Consider the following 20,674-nt stretch of genomic DNA (forward strand, 5'->3'; position numbering starts at 1 on the left):
TGGCTGAGTTTTTTGGTGGGTGAGGGGAAGGGAATAGTTACCCCAGGAGGCGAAGCGAACAGGCTGAACGAATCACGCTACCAACCAGCCCGCGTGATGTTGCATGCATGGAATGACACTTCAAAAATGAGCCACCCTTAGTGCACGTGCACGGCAACAACAACAAAAAAAGATATTTGTTCCTGTCACTTTTTAAGGCTTCCACATTTGCTGCTTTGCAGGTGTGGCAGGAATGGTCATTAATTTGGGTTAAAAGGATGACTGGCGAATTCGTGTAATCACCCCCCCCCCCTCCGTACTACAAGGAGCAAGTTCAAAGAATCCTTTCAAGTCTAATTATACGCGTTAGAGAGAGAGATAGAGAGTGAAAGATTTCATATCATGCACAAAACTTATGGGCGTACATTCATAGTCGCAACAGATTTCAAGTGGTACCAAATAGATCGCCTCACCATTCCAGGGTAAGCTTTGATCCACGCTAACGATCGATCTTCCGCCCTGGGACTGCGTGAGTATGTGCAAGGCATGAAATAAACACAACGTACATCAGTTTCAACGGCGAGCGAATGAGTTGTATACCACCGCGATCAAACGGTTCACTACTTTTCGCACCTCGCAAGTGAGTTACTACAGCTACAGTAGCAAGCTGAAACTGAAAAAGTATCATTACACAAACGCTATATTTCTTACAACCTAATCGTTGGCCGGAAATATCATTCAAACCGACCTCCCTCATTCCGATAAGGTACCGATGGAAAATACTACTGCACGATCGTGGAGTGAGGTAATGCAAAATGGTACCTCCTTCATCTCCCCAAAAAACCCAAAAAAAAAAATAAACTAGTACGAAAATAGCAACAAGGATCGACCAATATTCCATGAGGTCGGGAGATTTTTATGGATTACTCCACAACATTCCGATTGATTAAATTACCCGCCCACCACGAGAGTCTGCTGCTTTAATATGGGTTTTTCTTCTTCCTTTCTTAAATAAAATCTTCATCTCGGCAAGTGTGCGCGCTGCTTGAAGAGGAGTGAAACACTCCGATAATAGTACGCTACTTTATGGCGACTTCCAAATTGGTACACGATCGATATTGTAAACAATTGGAGGCCCAGACTCTATCGCTCTCTCTCTCTCTCTCTTTCTCTCTCTCTGATCGAAATCTGTGTCCAACCTAAAAACAGATCACCATAATTCATTGGGTACATCGGTTTGATCGGTGAAAGGTACGGTGTCGATCCTTGACACAGGGAGCAATCGTCGGCTGCGCAGGATGAGGGCATCACCTATTCTCGTCGGACAGAGCATCCGATGTAGAATATGCATAAAATGCTCATTGTTTAGCTGTGTGTAATTATGAAATCATCTTTCTTTTTTTACTTTCTACATATTTCTTACAGAAATACGCCTGTTAGGGGACAGTTTTTATAATACGAAAATAATGAAATAAATGCTTCCTTTACCTGCCATTGAGCTTGTAGCTACGCTTCTTCTTCGCACGGTTTAAGCTATTAGTGTTGGGCGAATTGCTGTGATACTGAGGCAAAATGTGATTGGAAAACAGGTTGTAGACACTGTTGCTGTAGCAGTTGCTGCTGCTCTTGTTGATATTGTTCTCCGCCGGTGCGCTCAGCTGCCGGTTGTACTCGACATTCTTCGAGTTCAGATCGTTCACTTGCTTGTTTAGCTCGATGATGTTACGCAGCTGGCTAATGTCACTCGCATGATAGCTGTAGCTGTTCCCACTGTTGGACGCATTGATCGCACCGTTGCTATTATTGCTTTTGTTGCTACTATTGTTTATCGTTTTGCTACCGTTACCGTTACTGCCACCACTGGCACCACCACCGCCGCCCCCGTTACCACTGTACCCACCGACGGCACCGCTACCGCTGGCGACACCCCCGATGCTGGCACTTTTCCGCTCGTAGTTCACACTAAACACGTTGTAGTTGGGGGCGTGCTGCTGCTGTTGCTGCTGTTGATGTTTCGCACCCCCGTTGCTACTGCCGCCCGTTACGCTGCCGCCCCGCTCGAGCTCACCGGGCGTCGCACTGTTGCTGTGGCTGTTGATGCGCGATCGGTTGTACAGTACCGTGCCGCTACCGTTCGGCGAATCCGTGTGGCTGGTGGAGTAGCTCAGACGGGGCTGTACCTGGTGATGCGACAGCAGGTTGCTGCAGGCATGTTGCATCGACCCACCGGATGCAGTTTGGGCACCGCTCGACGACACGCTGTGATGGCCGTACGGCGGTAGGGTCGACCCGTTACCGTCCACACTGATCGAACCGCCGCCCTGCAGCGAATGGAACGAACCCTGGCAGGAGCTGATCAGGGTGCTGCCCTTGCCGCCACCGCCCCCACTGCCGCTACTGCCCGATGCACCCGATTTGGTCGGGGCCGACGATGCTATGATGTTCGCTGCCCGGCCCGACGAGCCCGATCCGCCATGGGCTGGCGAATTTTTAAGGCTAGCGTTTGCGTTATCGTGCGACGGATCGTGACACACGTGATGGTAGTGCTGGCCGTCACCACCTCCGAGGTGCAACGTGGGCGGGTTGCTAAGATTGTTGCTGACCGCACATTTCTTGCACGGATAGGTACCGCCGGCTGTGCTGCCACTGCTACCGATCCCACCACCACCACCACCACCAGGCGGCTGCGAACTGGTTCCGGCACCGTTGTTGGTGCCACCGCTCGCTAAACCCTTGTACGAACCGCTGCAGTTGTTTGCAGACACCGACTTGCCATTGCTCTTGACGAAGTTAAAGTTCAGATTGCTCTCCTCGACCGAGAGCGATGTTTTGTTAAGATCGTTGTACTTCGGGCCCGACTTTTGGTCACTCGAATCCGCCTTCGGTGTTGTTGATTTGTCTGGAATTTTATTGAAAAAAAATGTTGTAATTTTATCACTTTTTTGACACGTTAAGGTGGAGCTGATTTTAATGGAAAAATGTCTTATTTCAGTGGCTTTTTCACAAATCTTTCTTTGGAATATCACTCACTACAGTAGCATCCTTACACTGTTCTTCAAATTTATTCAAATTTATTCAAAAGTTAACTAAATTTTTTCACTTCACTTAACTAGATTTGGACCTTGACACTACACAATTAGAATAACAGCGATGTTTTGGATAGAGATTTTTATTGCTGCATACAGATTACCCTGATTGAAGATAATGCTCGGTCAGCGATATTAACAGATCCTCTTCTTTTGTGTGCAATTTAATTACAATTAAACAACAGTAAAAACTCTCAACAACTTCTACATTTTAGCACCCGCGAGCACACTGGGATATGTTTTAAAGGATGAACGAAACCTAACCATGGGCCGCTGATGATCATGGCAACAAATGTACAATGAAGCAATCATACTTACCAATCACTGCTAACGATGTCGAGCCACTTCGGGAACTGTTGAGTGGTTCACTATTCGCACTATTGTAAACAATGTTACTGAACCCGATGTTCACCGATGACTGATGCAGTTGGGTTTGACTAAGTTGCAGAAACTCCGTGTTTTCTTGCCTACGAGAAGGGAAAGATACATTCGTATACGTATAAGAAATAATCGCACACACACATAGGTACGTTTATATATATTCATATGGCCATATGAAGGCTACGCCGGTTTTCGCCCCAAACGTTTGCGCTTCGCACACATGCGTGCATTCTAATATGTATTAAATGGATTGAAAATGGAACGAAAATAAGATGTTTATATTCCTTTTGCGCTTCACCGCTCCACCCCTTGCTGCTTGGTTTACCCCCGGCTTTCTCCAGCTGCCATTACCGCCTAATGCTTGTACCAGCTGCCTAATGCTTGTACCAGCTTTCGCTCACGCTCACTTGCTGTCCGTCCATAGAGAAAAAAAACACCGAACCTGCCGAAACCTTCGTTTGCACTCGTTCGTTTTCCTCCCCCAATGCCCCGGTGCGGTCGGGGGGGGTCCCAATCATATCTTCCAGCAACGCAGATGCCCCACTAGGCACTAGGAAATAGCTGAATGGCAGTTGTACATCTTTGTATATCTAATTTACGGTAAACGGTCAAACGGAAACTAGTTGTGAGTGACGGATGGTTTGCAAACCATGGTCCGACCTGACGGCTGTTACACGCTTGTTCGGTTTTTGGGGGTGATCTATTTTTCCACGTTCTTTTACGCTACACGCGTAAAGTGTTAGTGAAGTTTCGTTGGGCGAAACCAAAGAAGCGATCGATTGCGATCGCCGTGAGAAGCAATCGATCGCTCAACGCAATTCATCGATTGAAAACGTTCTGCCAGATGATTTGATGGTTCAATCACTATGAACCGCCCCTACTCTGATACAAATCTTCAACTATGTTTTAATAACTTGCAGGTTAATATTATGAGCTTGATAAGCATTTCATGTAGCAAATACAAATGTTATTACATTGTATTGAATTTAATTTTTTTTCCAATATTTTATAATAAATGTTAATTGTTCAACATGCACAAAGTACCAGGCGCATCCATTGTTGATCATAAGCGTTGTGGATGATTTTACCCCAGTTTAAAATGTTATTATATTGCCTTGATCTATAAAATTATAATCAATACGGCCAAGTCATTCATTAAAAGAAAAAAAAACATTAAATTGTTGCTATAATTACTAATAAATGTTGATTTTTCTTCCCCGTGTACAAAGTACCAGGCGCATCCATTGTTGATCATAAGCGTTATGGGAATATTTTACCCCAGTTGATATACAGTCATTGAACATTAAGCAATCGTCATTGAACTGTAGATCGCCTGATTTGGGTCATAATTAATCATTTTTTTTTAATTTCCGTTTCCTATCTTACGATTGCAATAAGACGCTCGTAATGTTTTTTTTATCCCTCCCCTAAACATATCATCTTGATCGATTTGTATCGATTATACAACAACAATTCAAAGCAAAAGAGATCATAAACCGTCAAGGTTTCAGCAAGACGTGCTTTCGCTTCAAGAACAGCAGCTTGGTTTATTGCCTTTTTATGGCGTATCGATCACGGCCAGCTTAAACGATCGGCAGTGATGGCTTGTTGTTTGTAGCCCGTACACGAATTTACAAATTTCCAAAAATAAATAAATAATCTTTTTCGCTTAGTATCGTGAGTACCGTGGCGCATTTTTTTCCATTCACGTCATCTGTTCGGTGTGGTACCGAATGCGAGTGAGTAGTTGTCCAGCAATACGACCACATCCATTCGCTGCAGCGTATACACTGGACCCCGCGTTGGTCAGCGACCGTGTAGATCTATTTCAATCTGCTGCTGCTGCTACTGCTGTTGGCCACATCCAATTGTTGACCATATTTACTGCCCAACTAAGTAATTGCACGCGCTCCGGTTACTTGCAGAGCGCCTGACCCGGCCAGTTACACGTTCTTAAGGTGCACCGGCGCTACAAGGCTGCTTTAGCGCAACCAGTTGATTGGATTTTTTATGTTTCTTTTTTATGTTCGTTCGATGAATCGCTACGCGTCTACGTCTTTCACGGACGCGTGAACTTGACTGAACTGGAGCGCGCACTTGTTTGCGGTTACAAATACTAGTTCGTGGATGAATCGGTCTGAACCGATCGGACCAATTGTTCATTCATCGCGATCGTGATCTACTCGAAACGGTCACCCGGCTTAAGCGGAGGTTGGTGTCTGTGCTGAATATATGCGTATGAGTTGATAATGTCCGTTCGGCGTATAAATGGATGAGTGAGTCAAATCTTAAGAATAATCTTAAATAACCAGTTCGAGGGTTAACTCTTTAATGTAACTCACTCTGAGTCAATCTATTTTGTGAGTTATTATACCCATCACTAGTATGAATCTTATTGGAGTTGTTTTATGTTCTAACAGTTCACTATTTTACACCCTTTTACTCACCTGCTCTGTATGTAATTGTTGCAGTAAGCACCAGGACCACTAACCCGTCGTTGAAAGTTTTTAAAAGGCATTTTCACACATCTACACTAGATGAACGGATGACGGGGATAGAATGTGTATAATCCTGTTGATTAAAAAGAAAGTAAAAGAATCATATAATAAAGAAGCTTTTCTTGGGGGGATTAGTGTTCTTTGTTCTTTGCCTTTCTTTATTAGGGATCTTTGTTCTTGAGAATTATTCGATGCGAGTGAGTTGAAACAAAAATGAGTAGAAACGAAACGTTTGATACACATTAGTTGAAACGGAATACATGTTACAATACCCAAAATAGCCAAATGAATATACTTCTCGTCCTGCCTAACTATCAAACCTGCATAAGCGAACAAGCGGGCTAGTCTGACTGGTAAGGACATGAAACTTATTTCAATCAGTTGGCATTAAAATAAATCAATTTTTAAAATTTTGCAAAATTACTCAAAAAAAAGCTAAGGCTAGCTGTAGTTCCTATAGCCTTAGGAAATTTCCAATTTTTTTTATTTTTTTATTCTTTTTTTCATTTAAAGCATTATTTGAGTGAAAAGAAACTTAGTCCAACCAATTCGCATCAAAATAAATCAATTTTTAAAATTTTGCTAAATTTCCCAAAAAAAAAACAAGGCTAACCCCTTAAGAAATTTTCGGGTTTTCAGAATTTTTTTATTTTTTTCTTATTTTTTATGCTTTCTTCTATTTAAAGCATTATTTGAATGAAAAGAAACTTAGTCCAACCAATTCGCATCAAAATAAATCAAGTTTTAAAATTTTGCAAAATTACTCAAAGAAAAAGGTAAGGCTGTAGCCTTAGAAGATTGGCAAATTTATAAAAAACAATTATTATGTTTTATTCTAATTTAATTTTGGGGGGCTCACAACCGACGAAAGAAAGTAAAGTATTGCAATATTGTAAGACATGCATATTGAACTATACAAGCGCCAAAAATTTCGGGGCGTCTTTAGCCTCGGCGACTCATTCATTCCGAGTTGACTCACTAAAAAGAGTTGTTATTCTCATCTCTAATAGAAACATCATCAGTTTTCCTAGATGAAAACTACTCGATAAAGATACGTACGTTAAGAGTCCTTAACGTACCTGCGGTATCACACTAACGCACATTAGCATCGATCACTGACCTTCGGGGGTTTGAGGTTTACAGCGAATCATTTGAATATTCGCCAACGGCAGCTCCAGTAATGAATGCGGACGTCTGCCCTCAAAACAGCTCCTGTTTACTGTGTAATTTTCCGACTCGATAGCAAAAAAAACAAGGATTTCCTAGCCAAATGCTCCAAAGTGAATGCGAACAGCTGGGTGGATGGTTGCTGTTGTGCACTAGACAGCAGCGACCACTGTCGTTGTGATAATGAAATAATGATACCTGAATATTCATACCCAACCCAAACGGGTTGAGTGTGCCCTCGCAGGACAAAAGGATCGTTACCCGGCGTCCAATAACAATTACAAGGATATCCGGCGACAAGAATGGAAATTCACATATCTGTGCCGACCATCGAATGAAGTTGAACCCGCTGGGAGCCAAATTGACGGGGAACAATTGGTGGTATTACCTGCTTAAAATGTGATTGCTGCAGTAATCGCCAGTACTGTGTACCTTCCGCTTACAGTTTTCTAAAGGCATCTTTCAACACATCCAGAGCGTCTGAATCAGGTTGGCGGCAAGTGAAACTCTGCAAGAAGGGGAAAAAGCAACAAGAAAATAGGTTAGGAATATAAATCACTCGTTCACAAGGTTTTCCCTACATGGTGAACCAGTGCATCACCCCACGGGCACAGCTGTAAAACGCAATCAAGAATATCCGCCAGAATGGCAGGCAACAGGAAACCGTGCCGAGGTCACCAACAGTGGCCAATAACAATGGAGTATACCATAAAACTATAAACTCATTAGGTTCATCTATTCACCCAAAAGACACATAAAACGTACAAGTGAACTGTCATTAAAATCTTTAACGTCACATTATCGCACAGCACAGCGTAATCAATTTATCGTTAACAGCAGAACAGTTGGTTAAGATACGCACGTCACACACGCATACATGCGCACGTTAACAGCCGTCGGGAGGTCGGGACCTTAAACGGGAATTTCCCCACCCTACAGCTACCGAGAATGGGCGTTTGTGCGCGGTTTGTAAACATTTTCCATGCTACACAATGGACCCAAGGAAGCGCGTCCTGCACACAGCACAGTACCACACACACCGTCGGACGGGCATGAAGCATTAAGAATGGGGGGAAGCCAATGCTGCCTGCCCTTTTTGCTGTGTGAGGGTTTCGGTGCGTGTCAAAGCATAATTACATTCATGAAACATATGTTACTACGAAGAGCACCAGAGCGGCCCAATTCAACGGTGGTGCGACTGGTTTCAGCCGGTCGTCGACTGTCGCGCCGGTGGCTAGAAGTCAGGTTAAAGGTCAGAAATAGCCAAATATCTACATGAATGACGCAGAAATGCTTCCCCACCTGCCGCGACAACCGGAAACAATCGGCAGAATCGAACCGGACCTCAGGAAGTCCGTGGGATTGTGGCATCCGTTCCGACCACTACCAGGCGCAGTGTTTTGTGCTTCAAAAATTTGCTACGCGAGCTTTTTTGGTCCTTATTTCGATGAGGCGGTATATGATTGTTTGCCTGTTTCGAGGGAGGTTTTTTTTTTGGATAGGGTTGTTTCTTGTTTCTGCTACCGTAACAAACCCAGTGCCCGGGGCTCATTTGTTTAGGCGGTAAAGTTGTTTATCCTCTTGGGTGGTCCCACAGCACTGACAGCATGAAACGACATCTGTCGCTACACTCGGCACAAACACACTCGTCCGATCTTCTCCATTGTCCTTTTTCCGGGCGGTGGACTGGTGTACCTTGTTTGCATGCTGATGTGTGCTTCCCGCAAAGTGTCGAGTAGCATAATGAAAGTAATAATGTAGAAAGCTAAATTACATGCTTCGTTCTACCGGTGCAACAGCAGGAAACCCGAGAAAGTGTGTTTTTGCCAAATTTTGTACAAACAACCGAGCGGTACGAGAACGGTTCCGACGAAACCAGCCAATAACCAGGTAAAGTGGATAAAAAAGGATGATTGGGAAGGAAGGATGGCGTGGTGGTATAATGAATCGTTCGATTCGTTTGATTGATTGATGGCGGTTGACGTTTCTTCGGGTGGGAAAGTTTTCCGGCCCAGGTTTCAACTGCTGAGCTGTTTTCGAGTTCAAGCGATTACATAAACAAGGACAAAGTGAACGATTTGCGCTAAACTATGTCTGACGAAAGCTATGCTAGAGCACCCGAAAGACTGGCCGTGATGCGTGTTTGCTCTCTGCATGAAACTAGCTTGCGATAGTTAGATTATGCGTAATGTAAAATCATGTCTTTACTTAAGTTTGATGCTTTTGTTTTTGTTTGCATTGTTGAATTCACCGGCATTTGGGTCAACTACTTTCTAAATTTTCTATTTTTTCAATAATGCGTATAAATGGAGGCGCCCGGTACTTTATGCACCATTCGTCAGTACATGGAGGCGCCCGGTAGTTCATGATAGTAGTAAACACATGGAGGCGCCTGGTATTTCTTCATATGACGGTTTCAAATTTCGTTCGCACTCGTATCACCATAAAATTAATACTCGTTGCATCGAGGTATTATGGTGATAGAAATATTATTGTTCGGATTATTTAGAACCGCTTACAAACAAAAATATTCGATTTATATATACCAAAAATGATTTCTTTTTGGACGTCACACCAAAAATAGGGTTTCACCAGCAAAATTAATTATACTATAAATGCAACACTAATATCGCCTTATGAAAAGTGCATTGATTGTAATTGAACTGTCATTCCTATTGGGTATCATGCCCGTTCGGCAGTCGGCATGCTTCCATCTCTCGTTGCGACACTTAGCAAAATTGTTCAATTGAGTAATTGCAAGCCACACGGCACACGATTACTCAAACCGGGGGACAGCAATTTCATTTGCCGTATTGTGCTCCTCTCTATTTATACCCGAATGCTGGGTCAGTGCTAAAGCGTCGGTTCGACATTAGCGCGCGCATCTGGCACGATTTCCAGTGGCGCAATTTTCTTCCACTGTTCTGACTGTCTCCGATGGGAATGGGATTTTTACCTGTTCAATTATGGTCCGAAGCATATATCCCTTTGTGTATTTATGTGTGTTTGAGAATACTCCCACCAGCGACGGAAGGAGAAGAGTAAAGTGTTTCAAATCATCTTTGCAATAACAGATTGAAATGCCAACTATTCGTTAACGAGCTTGGTTTGGCTTGCTGGGTATACTACACGCTCACATAAGAAGATGTATCTAACAAGAGAACCTTGACCCGATTCAAAAGTGACCCTTTTTTCTATTGCGAAATTGAAAGCATAATTGACAATCACCACAAAACAGAACGAGTGGGCGCCGGGGACTAGCAGAAGCAGAATATTATAATGATTGTTACGAAACCCAAAACCATCATAATATTCGTCCAACTATTCCCTGTCCTCCCTTTACGTGATTCTGTTTTTATTTTATTTTGGTGAAACATTTTCCCATTGTTCCGATTTTAACAATGTTCGAACTTTTCACATTTGCATACTAATGAAAAACTATTAATGCACAAACAATAGCATCACATAAAGATGCTAGATTCGTACGGTAGAATGGTCCCAGATCAAATATGTTTCGTTCCGCCCTGCCAAAAGATAACAAAAATGGGAAAGCATAATTAACACGAATGACAAAGGCGCCATTTTGGAGCAATATGTGTGCTTCAGTGTGCTTGTGTTTGCTTTATTTTGTCTTTTATTTTTAATTTTAAATGTGCATCATCAAGCACGCCCTATCCTCACAAAATACCGGGTTCGCTCTTCCGTTTGTCTTAATTACCGACCTTGTCATCATTATTCATCTCATCGATTCGTGCTTACGGAGAAAAGGATTACGAGGTATACGTTTAATTACGATGCCCAGAGGAAGAATTCCTCCATCTTCCACCGCCGTTCCCTTCTTTCCACACTTTATTCCTCTCCCCCACATCTTCCTAATGCTCCATTACTAAGCATCTAATACAGATGCAGAGAAATATCCTTTCGTTTTTCATTCTTCTATCCTTTATTAACACACACACACAGAGAAACAAAGCGAAAGAGATAGCAACAGAGTGAAACATTTATTCGTGAGGAACTTCTGGATCTATACGATCCAGAGCCCTATGACACAGGGAGGAGGGGGAAGATAAGGGTGCAAAGGTATGGCACGCAATGGGGGGGAAATGGAAAAATGGGTTTTCCTCAGGAACGGAACAATAATTTCCGCGAAAATTTACACCTCAGCGCCCATATGTGAGGCATTGAATTGCATTGTGTAACCGAACGGGCGGCGGCTTACACGAACCAAACGGTTCGAAGCTTGCGTGTTTACGTCCTGGTCCGTGCACACACTGACACTAAACGATGGCACTGGCAGGCAGACAACCAGTACAGGGCAAGAATATGCCGGCAGGTTTGTCAGTTTCGGGTGAGTGACGGAGCCCTCCGTCTGTGCCGTGTCGGGGAATATCGACCCAAAGAGCGTTTATTTTTTTTTCACAAACATCTTGTGGTTATGGGCCGTTGGGTTTTTACCTATGCTTGTATTTGCAATATTATAACCAAAGGCCCTTAAAGCACTCCTTCCTTCCATTCAGCTTTCCTTCAACAAGACCATCACCCACCCGGTTCAACGTGCGATATCGACCTTCCTTGTTGGAATATCCGACAAATCTGCTAACTCATCTTCATTGCGAAGCAATTCGAGTTAATGCCGCGACCCGAAACAGCGCGAAAGTCGGGTAGCTGTGCGGTTCTGCGAGCGGTTCGTAGCTTATATCCTAGCCACACGAGCAAGTGTGCCGGGTTCGCGTAAATTGCGCGCCGACGGTTAGGTATGTTTTGATGTGTATCTAACCACGGTAAAGCGCAGCACAGCACAGATCTTCAAAAAAACCCCGTGGCGACCTCACGCTTCCGTCATTGAAATCGCCCAAAGCACCACAACTAATAAGTACTGGGCGTCCCCATTTTTGCAATTTTGTATATATATAAGGGCACAAGAAGGCCTCTTCCAATGGGGAGTAGGGGGTGAAGAGGGGGTGGAGAGAGACGTGAACACTCCTCGCGAACTTCACCATTAAAGAGTGGGGAGAAATAATAAAATATAACAAAAAAAAAAGCAAACGAAAACCTTGCTACCGTGACATGGAAAGCATTCCCGATAGGCGTACTGATACTGTGGGGGGCAGGGATGGGAGGAGACACCCCGGGGGAGGGGTGAAAATGCTTGAGAAAACAACACACTTACCCTTAATAAATCCGTACTCGTGCCGTATCCTCACAAGTACATCCTTCCATCTCGATGAGCTTTTGATCTGATTTTTTTGTTCTCTCCTTCTCGCTCTCTCGCTCTCTCTTTATATCTCTCTCTCTCTTCGCCTTACTTTCTTTTACGGGGTTTGTCGCTTTTTCTATCTTCGCTTAGTTGAGTGTGTATGCGTGTGTTGTGTGCGCTTTTACTCCACCTTAGGTTTTTTTGTCACGCGAGTGTTCGGAACTGACGACCATCGACAACTATCCCTTATTACGGTATCTCCAATAGCTCCGGTCACAATAGAACCGTACCGAAGGGAACCCGAATTGCCGTGGGACTGCTGTATCCTGCCTGCTTTACCCCGTTTTAGGCAGCATCTTCATCATCATCAACCGTCATCAGCATCATCGTCAAGATCATGATCAATCACATCAGCATCCTTATGCGAACAATGTGAACTAGCAGGCACAAGGCTTTAACACACATACACCATATATCCGGCAAACACTTCTAAAACGGTCGTTCCGTAACGATTCCGCTCCTGCTACGACGTGGACGTGCGATGAGTTTTTTTCGGGGGGTACGGTGGGGGTTTAGGCAAAGGGGTTTTGAGCGGAAGTGCTGCCACTACTTTGGGGGATGATATCGATTGTTTCGTGTGTCGTCTTATGTGTGAGAGGAGTCGTGGAAGGGGGAGAGAGGTCGTCGTTTATCGGGCACGCGAAATTTTATCCTCTACAACAGGATAAGAGACCGTTGTACCGTGTACTACTAGTATGGGAGCGCTTTTTGCGCTTGTATGCGAGAGCTGAAAATCGGATGTTACAACAGTGGGGGGTGGGGGGTGGGCGAGAGAGGGGGAGGGTTGTGAGACGGGTGGGATTGGTTCCGTAGAACGAACACGGCAGAAGGCGGGATAAAAACAATAGCAACACACTATAGCACCGTACACGTTTATCTTGAGTTTTCGATCGATTCGCGACCTTTTTTTTGTTGTTTTCTTCACTTTTGGTGGGTTTGCCTTATTGTTGGCGAAAGCGTTTCAAAACGCGTGGGATAACAATTGGTGGTACACAGTGGTGTAATAGATCCTTCCGCGACACACACACTACTTAGGTGGGGAAAAACGAGTAGTAATACTGCACAATGAAACTTGTTTCCACGTGTTCCGTGTTCCGATTCTGGTTTCACGGTACAGCCGTCGTCTACTTGGATTGCTTCGTTCGTTTTTCGTGTTCACAGCACTGCACTACACACTTGGCCTGGGTCACGTTTGCTATTGCTCCTGTTTTTGGCGTACCTTTCAGTACGTTAGTTTAGAAGGCAGACAGTAAAACCAGCACGGGAATGAAATGAAAACAATCAATCAAACGACACACTCACACAGGAGAGGCATTTCGCTATCACAATGATTTTGTTTTCTTCTTCGGCTTATCGCTAAATACTAATTGTTGGTTGTGACTGATAATAGTATCCGCTTGGTGATGGTGTGTACAGTATGTGTTGCAGTAAGTTTTGGTGTTATTGTTTAGCCGTACAATTATTGCATCCACTGTTGTGCTGTAACACACCTATTGAAACGGAGAAGATGGGCAACACTTGAATATTGCTGTGAAGCGTATGTAGCAAACTGTAATCACACTCAACAACATATGTCTGCTGGTCGTTTCGTGCTGCCGCTTGACAAAATGGCGCGATTATTTTACTTTGCAGTACACGCGTGGGGGGTGAAAAAACCCACCATTAATAGTATCTTCAATTTTACCACATCACACAACACACTAGCCCGAAGTAGTAGCTTCGGAAGCTTTCAAGCAGATAGCGCTACTGATTCGTATCATTCACCGGCAAACATACAGCACCAATGGTCACTAATAACTTGGCGCACACCGATAACAGCATCCCATCCTTTCGGTGCATTCGGGTTTTTGCGAGTGCCTCGTGTACATATCCACTAACTACTCCGCAGCCACAAACCACATGGTTTGCTGAGGTTTTTTGCACGGGTTTTCCAACACTACCACTGCCAGCGCCTACTTCGAGTGTAAATGTTTCTTTCTTGCCCTTATTCTCGTTGTTGTTTTGTTGCGTTTTTGATCCTACCTCAGGAAAAGTTTGTTGGGGCAATCCACCACTGGGGGTTTTTTTTTGCACTCGGCCACTCTTCCACCACACCGTGTACGGTGGGGTGCGGTTTGGAAGGAGAAGGGATGAAGCAGGATAGACACAAAGGGGCCACGTTGGCTGGCCACGCCGAGCACGTCCGGAGCACGAAAGGACGATGTCGATGTCGACGGCAAACTCCGACAAACGGCGACGAACAACAAACGACGGCGATGACGACGAGGTTCGTCCGTTACGTAACTCTATTGACAGATATGTATCTTGTGTAAGATTTCCGATACTTTGTTTTTCCTTCTCCTGTGTGTTGTTTTTCTTTTTTTTGTTGGTTGTTTTACCTATCCCTCTTCCCGACCACTTGTTTCATTCGGTTGCCCGTTCTTCGCAGCCTGTTTTGTTAAACCATTCCTCTTAGATCGATCGATGCAAGAGGCCAGTATTGCTGCTGCACACTACAATCTCTCTCCCTGTAACACTCCGGAGTTACAATGGGTTGAACCACACATACACCCACACACGGCTGATGATGAGTCGTTCGTACGAGGTTAAGGGTTGGTGGGGGGGCGGGCGGTTTTAGGGCGCGTGGGAGGAGAGTGTAAAATTTTTACCACTGTTAAGATTATGCAAACTCCCACCCAACCATGGGGTGGTGAAATTTGTCGACGGGAAACGGGAATCGCGAATGCGTATTTTGTTGGTTGGTTGTGATTGTGTAAGAGTGTCCCTTCTTCCACTGCACTGGCACGGAACAGTCCTGTTTTCTTTTTTCTTCTTCTACTGCGAACGGGTTATTGTGAAGTGTGGCCACCAAACAGTTATGGGTACGCGAGTACCTAGATCCTGGCCGTATCCCAGGGACGTACACGGTTGATGTTTTGTAATCATTTCACTCCGATTAAAATTTCACCCAAAACGGTATGGTTGCTACGTTGGGCCTGCTACGATGCGTTACTCTATACACTACACTTGTTACTGCGATTTGCTAGCCTTTGCTACCACCCCAACGAGCGTGGTACAGCTGTTTTGCCGTGCGGAGCAGGGGGTGGTTTTCCTTGCGCTAGTTGTCTTCCTTCCTTCCGTCAGCTCCGGGCGAGGTGACACGTGTGGTGTTTTCGAGGCGAAAATTACGAGGCAAATTTGCTTATGCTAATGGCTAAAGGCGCTCTATGCTCTATATATTGGTGCTGAAACTACGAAGTACCTACAGCTGAAGTGCTTTCGACACCAGACGGTATTTCTTTTTTTTGTTTTTTTGTTTTTTTTGCTGTTCGAAGGATTACCGACCGCGTGTGCTGGGGTGTTTTTTTTTCTTCTTCTTTTGTTGCGTGTGCTTTATCGTTCCACTATAATTTGACCGTTTTGTTGCAATTCGTATCACATGGAGGGCACCGGAGAGGAGAAGGTCGCGTATAACGCGCGTTTCGAACGATTCAGCGTGAACACGGTTCCTGGGCGCTCCGGACCGGGGGAAGATGTTCCATTCCAGGAGCTGGAGGGGTTTGTGTTGTGCCACACGGGTATCCCCCAAAAAATCTGACTAGGTGTGCGATTCGAACGCGCGCGTCCAAACGGTACGACGTATAGGTAGGGTATCACGTAATCACATGGAATTTCTAAACGTTCCACAAGGTGCTGCTGTGACGGATCTTGGAAACAGGATGGTTTTTTTTTTCTCAGAGGGGGGGTTTTTCCGTTATACTTTTTGTTTTTTTTTTGGGGTTGCTGTTTTTAGTAGTTGCAATCCTGTGCAGGCACTCACAGACGTCGGTCTCGATGGAGTAAAATTCGTTCGTTCTTGTGTTGCGCTCGGTAGGCGCCACGGCCTGTTTGACGGTGTGCCGTTTTTTGGTACGGCCGCAAAACCGAAAAAGGAGGAAAAACTCAAGAACAGCACTCGCGCTCCTAGGACCAGCAGCGGCAGGCCGTAGAATGCATAACACTTTTTTCAAACACTACCCCCAGCGGATCGATGTTGCGAAGTTTCCAAGAGCGAATCGTTCACAGGGAGTCATTTTCCATTATTCAGCGAATCGTTCACCAATGCGCATGACCCAGCCGAAGGTGCCGTGTTTGACAAATAGGATGTAATAACAATACCAGCAGCAGGAGACGGTAGCGAGAGGAGACACAAAAAGGCGACCATACCATATGCACTTGGCAATGTACCTCTTTTGCTACCTAGATCTGGTTTGGTCTTCGATCCCGAGGGAGTCCTTTCATTAAAAGATTTCTTCAATGGCGGATTGCTGTTTAATTATTAAGCGCATGTAGAATGCTAGAGCATGGTTGCATCACGCACGAATAAACGTTCTAATAAACGGGTCGTACGTAGAGCTTTTTTTTTGTTGCCGCACAAACTTCCCACTCCATGATGAGGTGCGATTAAGGATGAATCGACATTGTTAAAAGCAATAAACAAATGGCAAAGATTAGTTTCCACGTCCACTAGCACTCTTTCGGGATGAGAAAAGTTTTACTAGAAACTTTATTTTTTAAGTTCTCCAAAGCTAGAAGTTTGCCCAATGTATATGATTCCACTTTGGGATTATCTTTTTTTACGTTTGAAGGCCAAAATTAAAAATTGTAAGTTAAATACTTGCTAACGTTCCGCTTAAAAAATGCAATCCAGATGAGAGCAAAAAAGGACCAACTGTCGTCAGGCAATCGTCCAAAGAACTTGTTTATCTGACATCACGAGCGCCACCTATTGCACTGTAGCGATACTACACGATCACAAGCATTGCGAGAGAACGAGACAGAACGACAGTTATGTTCTTGCATCGTTTCAATACGAATGATAGCTTTTCAGTTGAAAAAGAAGGGAAAAAATATTTCAAATATCCACAATAGCATTAACAGCAGGAAAGTCTTTGTTTCGAGTTAAATAATGTGCAAAGAACTGTTTTGTTCTCTGGGTAGCTCGCATTATGATGCGGTCAGCTGTCAACCAAAAAAGGCAGCTGGCAGCACGGTACTCATTGTTGCGTTCACCGCACTGGCAACACTGGTATGGCGGTTTGGAAAAAGCAAAAAAACAGCGTCGTCTGAAGCTGTGTGGCTTGTTTGTTCCGTTTTGTTTTAGCGCTCCGAATTTCTGCCTTTCCCAAAACAATCTGCACTTTTGTCCACGCATCCTCCATTCCGTCTTCCCCCGTGTTGTGATACGCGTACGTTCGTTTGCCGTTCGTCTGTGCATTGTGTGAAGAAAATGTCCTCCAAAAGAAAGCCGGACGGTACGAAGAAAGCGGTAAAAAAGCGAAAAAACTCCGAATCGAATTATGACTCGGATCTGAGTGACGAATACCCACGGTCAGGAGAACCATCCGCCCGGGAGGTGGTGGTGGAGGAGCTGCGCCCGATGGAAAAGTTACCGGAGGAGCTGCTGGCGATGTACGATAAAGGACCCGGCAAGCTGCTCATCGCGGGCATGGTGTCCTGGGAAATGACCGGCAAACGTGACTCGAAAGGGGTGACAAAGATTCGTCCGAATCTGTTCACCTTCCACAGATTCACCGGTGAAACGGTCAGTTTGTAGCGTAAACATGCATTTACTATCGATACGCATTTGATTAGCAAAAATTAAACATCCTTTTCTTCAATGAAAAATGCGTCTCTGTGCGTGTTTGTGTGTGTGTGAATGAGTATTTGTGTGTGTGTGTGTGTTTCCTTCTCCCTATATTTTATATTTCTTTTCTTCTCCCATTCGTAGTACCGTTCAATGGCAAGCTTCTGTTCTGCCGCGCATTCTGTACTGATTGATGAAAACTGGAAAGCTTTTACCTTTGGTAAGATATTTCCATAACAAGGAAAAGGTTCTTAGATTAATGTGTACCAATGTTGTTTGGCTTCCATCAGGACGCAATCAGCTGAGCCAGCTGGGGCATGGTGATACTACAACGTATGAAAAACCTACGCAGGTGGCCGATTTGGCTGACTTTAACGTTATACAGGCGGCGTGCGGTCGCAACCATACGCTCTTCCTAACCGATACCGGAACCGTGTACGCCTGTGGTGACAACAAGAGTGGTCAGTGCGGTGTGGGTAACAAGTTGCCCACGATCACCTCTCCTACACGGATCAGCTACAATGGGCCGCCGATCATAAAGGTCGGATGCGGTGCCGAGTTTTCCGTAATACTCGATATCAAGGGCAACTTGCACACGTTCGGTTTGCCCGAATACGGCCAGCTGGGACACAATACAGACGGTCGGTATTTCGTTACCTCGACCAAGATGTCGTTCCACTTTGAAACGCAACCGCGCAAGGTGCTGGTGTACATGGAGAAGAACAAAGAGGGCCACGTGCTGCCAATTGAAAATGTCAACATTATTGACTTTGCCTGTGGCAATAACCATACCGTAAGTAGTGCAAATCTATATTATGTATGATATTATGCTGTGGGAGATCAGATTAAACTTTGCGTTTTTGTTCGTTTAAAGGTGGCAATAGATTCGAAGAACCGAGCGTACAGTTGGGGCTTCGGAGGTATCGGCCGATTGGGCCATGCTGAGCAGAAAGATGAAATGGTACCGAGGTAAGAGGATATAAGGGCTGCTAAAGCTTACCAAATTCAGCGAAGCAATTAGAACATGTCCAGATTTTCACATCCTTTCTTTCCTTCTGTGTGTCTTGTTTCTTCCAACAGACTGATCAAATTCTTCGACACACAGAACCGCAAAGTGATGCGCGTGTTTTGTGGCTCATCGTACAGCTTGGCAATATCCGACATCGGGTCGCTTTATCTGTTCGGCCAAAACAAGAAAACGGGCGAAGCCAACATGTACCCGAAACCGGTGCAGGATCTAGCTGGCTGGAACATTACCAGCATCGGTGCGGGCTATACCTCGATCGTAATCTCGGCCGACGATTCGTTGATTGCCTGGGGCGCCTCACCAACCTACGGAGAGCTGGTAAGTGATCGTTTCATTTTAACATTTTTTCTCTCTTACGATCACTTCATTTAATGGGCACTTTTCCGGATCATTCTAGGGTTTGGGTGATTTGCAAAAATCATCCTCCACCCCGAAGGAGGTAACACGCATGGAAGGTATGAAGATACCGATGGTGGCGCTAGGTTACTCTCACTCGTTGCTGCTGGTCAACACGGAGCATGAAAAGTCGAAGGAAAAGTATGACAACCTGCCCGAGTTTGTCGTCTAGATTGTTTTCCATGGCACACCGCTGCTATCCGACTGACTGCCAGCAGACGTGAACTGATGATCAGGCGACAACCAACACTAGCGCATCATTCGCTCATAGCCGTGTTGCCGTCGTACGAAAATCCGAACCGAGCAATACTGTCTCAAACTAATTTTACTAGTATTAGTTTTCCATCAATCACTCCATCGTAACGTATTTGTAATATTTTGGGAATTAAACGTGCATTTAGCTTTTCCCGGTCGGAACTGTTTCCACTAGAAAGGCATGTATTTCCACCACAAAAAAACCGAACAAGCCCCCGAGCGTATTGTATGACATGCAATGATACTATTGAAAGAACTGTCCGTAACCTTGTTGGACGCACATTTAGTGATAGAATGTAGAAAATGGTAGAGCAACGCAGCTTTGTGTTTGTATCATTAGTAGATTAGTATATAATGTTTTTAGTTTTGTACATAGAATTAGTTAGTTATGTGGTATGTATGCGTGTTTTGCACAGTATTAACAATTCTCTCACTAGCTTCTAATTTTTATACGACTTTCCACTTCCATAGTACTAGGATTTAAATGTTTTAACTGATTTTTTTAAACCGATTATAAAGCTTCCTTTCAGTGACAGAATCTGGTGGAAATAGATGAAACTTTCATATGTTAACAGATAAATAGATTAGATGATGTAAATGAGAAAGGTTCGGGTGCTACATTCGAGCATTGGAATGCAGCTTTATGGCCTAAATGCACGTTGAATGAATTAATCGCTGCTTAACTCCTTGGTATGGGAACACGTGAAGCGCCAAAAGCTTGCAAAAAAGCTTCACTTAGACCTCCGGACTCTTTCGACATTCGCCCCGAAATACGAATGGGCGAAAATTTCCTCCATGTACGTGCGAGTGTGGTGGTTGCGCATGAGCCGTACGCAATACGCCTCGGAAAGCGCAAAGCTTACCTTCAATGGATGGTTGGCGCTCGGCGAACTGACAAGTGCAGAAAAGGCAGTCGAACCGTTAGGCAGTGCACCCGTCGGGCACCCAATTGGCAGAGGAGCGAAGAAAAAAAAAACAGGCAGAAAATATGAGACTGCTGTGTGTCGCGTGAACGCATTGAGT

At 44.6% G+C, this 20,674-nt stretch overlaps 2 protein-coding genes across 6 annotated transcripts in view; one reads left to right on the top strand and one right to left on the bottom strand.

Moving 5' to 3' along the window:
• Window positions 1–16,408, bottom strand: part of LOC125764672 (uncharacterized) — a 35,782-nt gene extending 19,374 nt beyond the window's left edge. For all 5 annotated transcript variants that reach the window (XM_049429135.1, XM_049429138.1, XM_049429136.1 and 2 more), the window contains exons 1-5: window positions 12,282–16,408; window positions 7,500–7,619; window positions 5,894–6,017; window positions 3,384–3,532; window positions 1,468–2,878 (exon numbers count right to left, since the gene is read on the bottom strand). In XM_049429135.1, coding sequence (XP_049285092.1) covers window positions 1,468–2,878; window positions 3,384–3,532; window positions 5,894–5,964 — 1,631 coding nt within the window. In that variant the 5' untranslated portion in view covers window positions 5,965–6,017; window positions 7,500–7,619; window positions 12,282–16,408. The remainder of the gene's footprint in view (window positions 1–1,467; window positions 2,879–3,383; window positions 3,533–5,893; window positions 6,018–7,499; window positions 7,620–12,281) is intronic.
• Window positions 16,409–17,383: 975 nt separating this feature from the next.
• LOC125764188 (protein RCC2 homolog) lies at window positions 17,384–19,576 on the top strand. Its single transcript, XM_049428145.1, has 6 exons — window positions 17,384–17,931; window positions 18,118–18,193; window positions 18,264–18,766; window positions 18,848–18,942; window positions 19,054–19,318; window positions 19,398–19,576. The coding sequence occupies exons 1-6, from the start codon at window positions 17,617–17,619 to the stop codon at window positions 19,566–19,568; spliced, it is 1,425 nt and encodes a 474-aa protein (XP_049284102.1). The 5' UTR covers window positions 17,384–17,616; the 3' UTR covers window positions 19,569–19,576.
• Window positions 19,577–20,674: the final 1,098 nt, after the last annotated feature.

Source organism: Anopheles funestus, chromosome 2RL, assembly GCF_943734845.2.
Source record: "Anopheles funestus chromosome 2RL, idAnoFuneDA-416_04, whole genome shotgun sequence".
Lineage (NCBI taxonomy): Eukaryota > Metazoa > Arthropoda > Insecta > Diptera > Culicidae > Anopheles > Anopheles funestus.

Coding starts and splice junctions, on each gene's coding strand:
- LOC125764188 (XM_049428145.1), top strand. CDS start 17,617: ATGTCCTCCAAAAGAAAGCCGGACGGTACGAAGAAAGCGGTAAAAAAG. Junction 18,767..18,847: donor CCTGTGGCAATAACCATACC/GTAAGTAGTGCA, acceptor GTTCGTTTAAAG/GTGGCAATAGATTCGAAGAA. Junction 19,319..19,397: donor CACCAACCTACGGAGAGCTG/GTAAGTGATCGT, acceptor GGATCATTCTAG/GGTTTGGGTGATTTGCAAAA.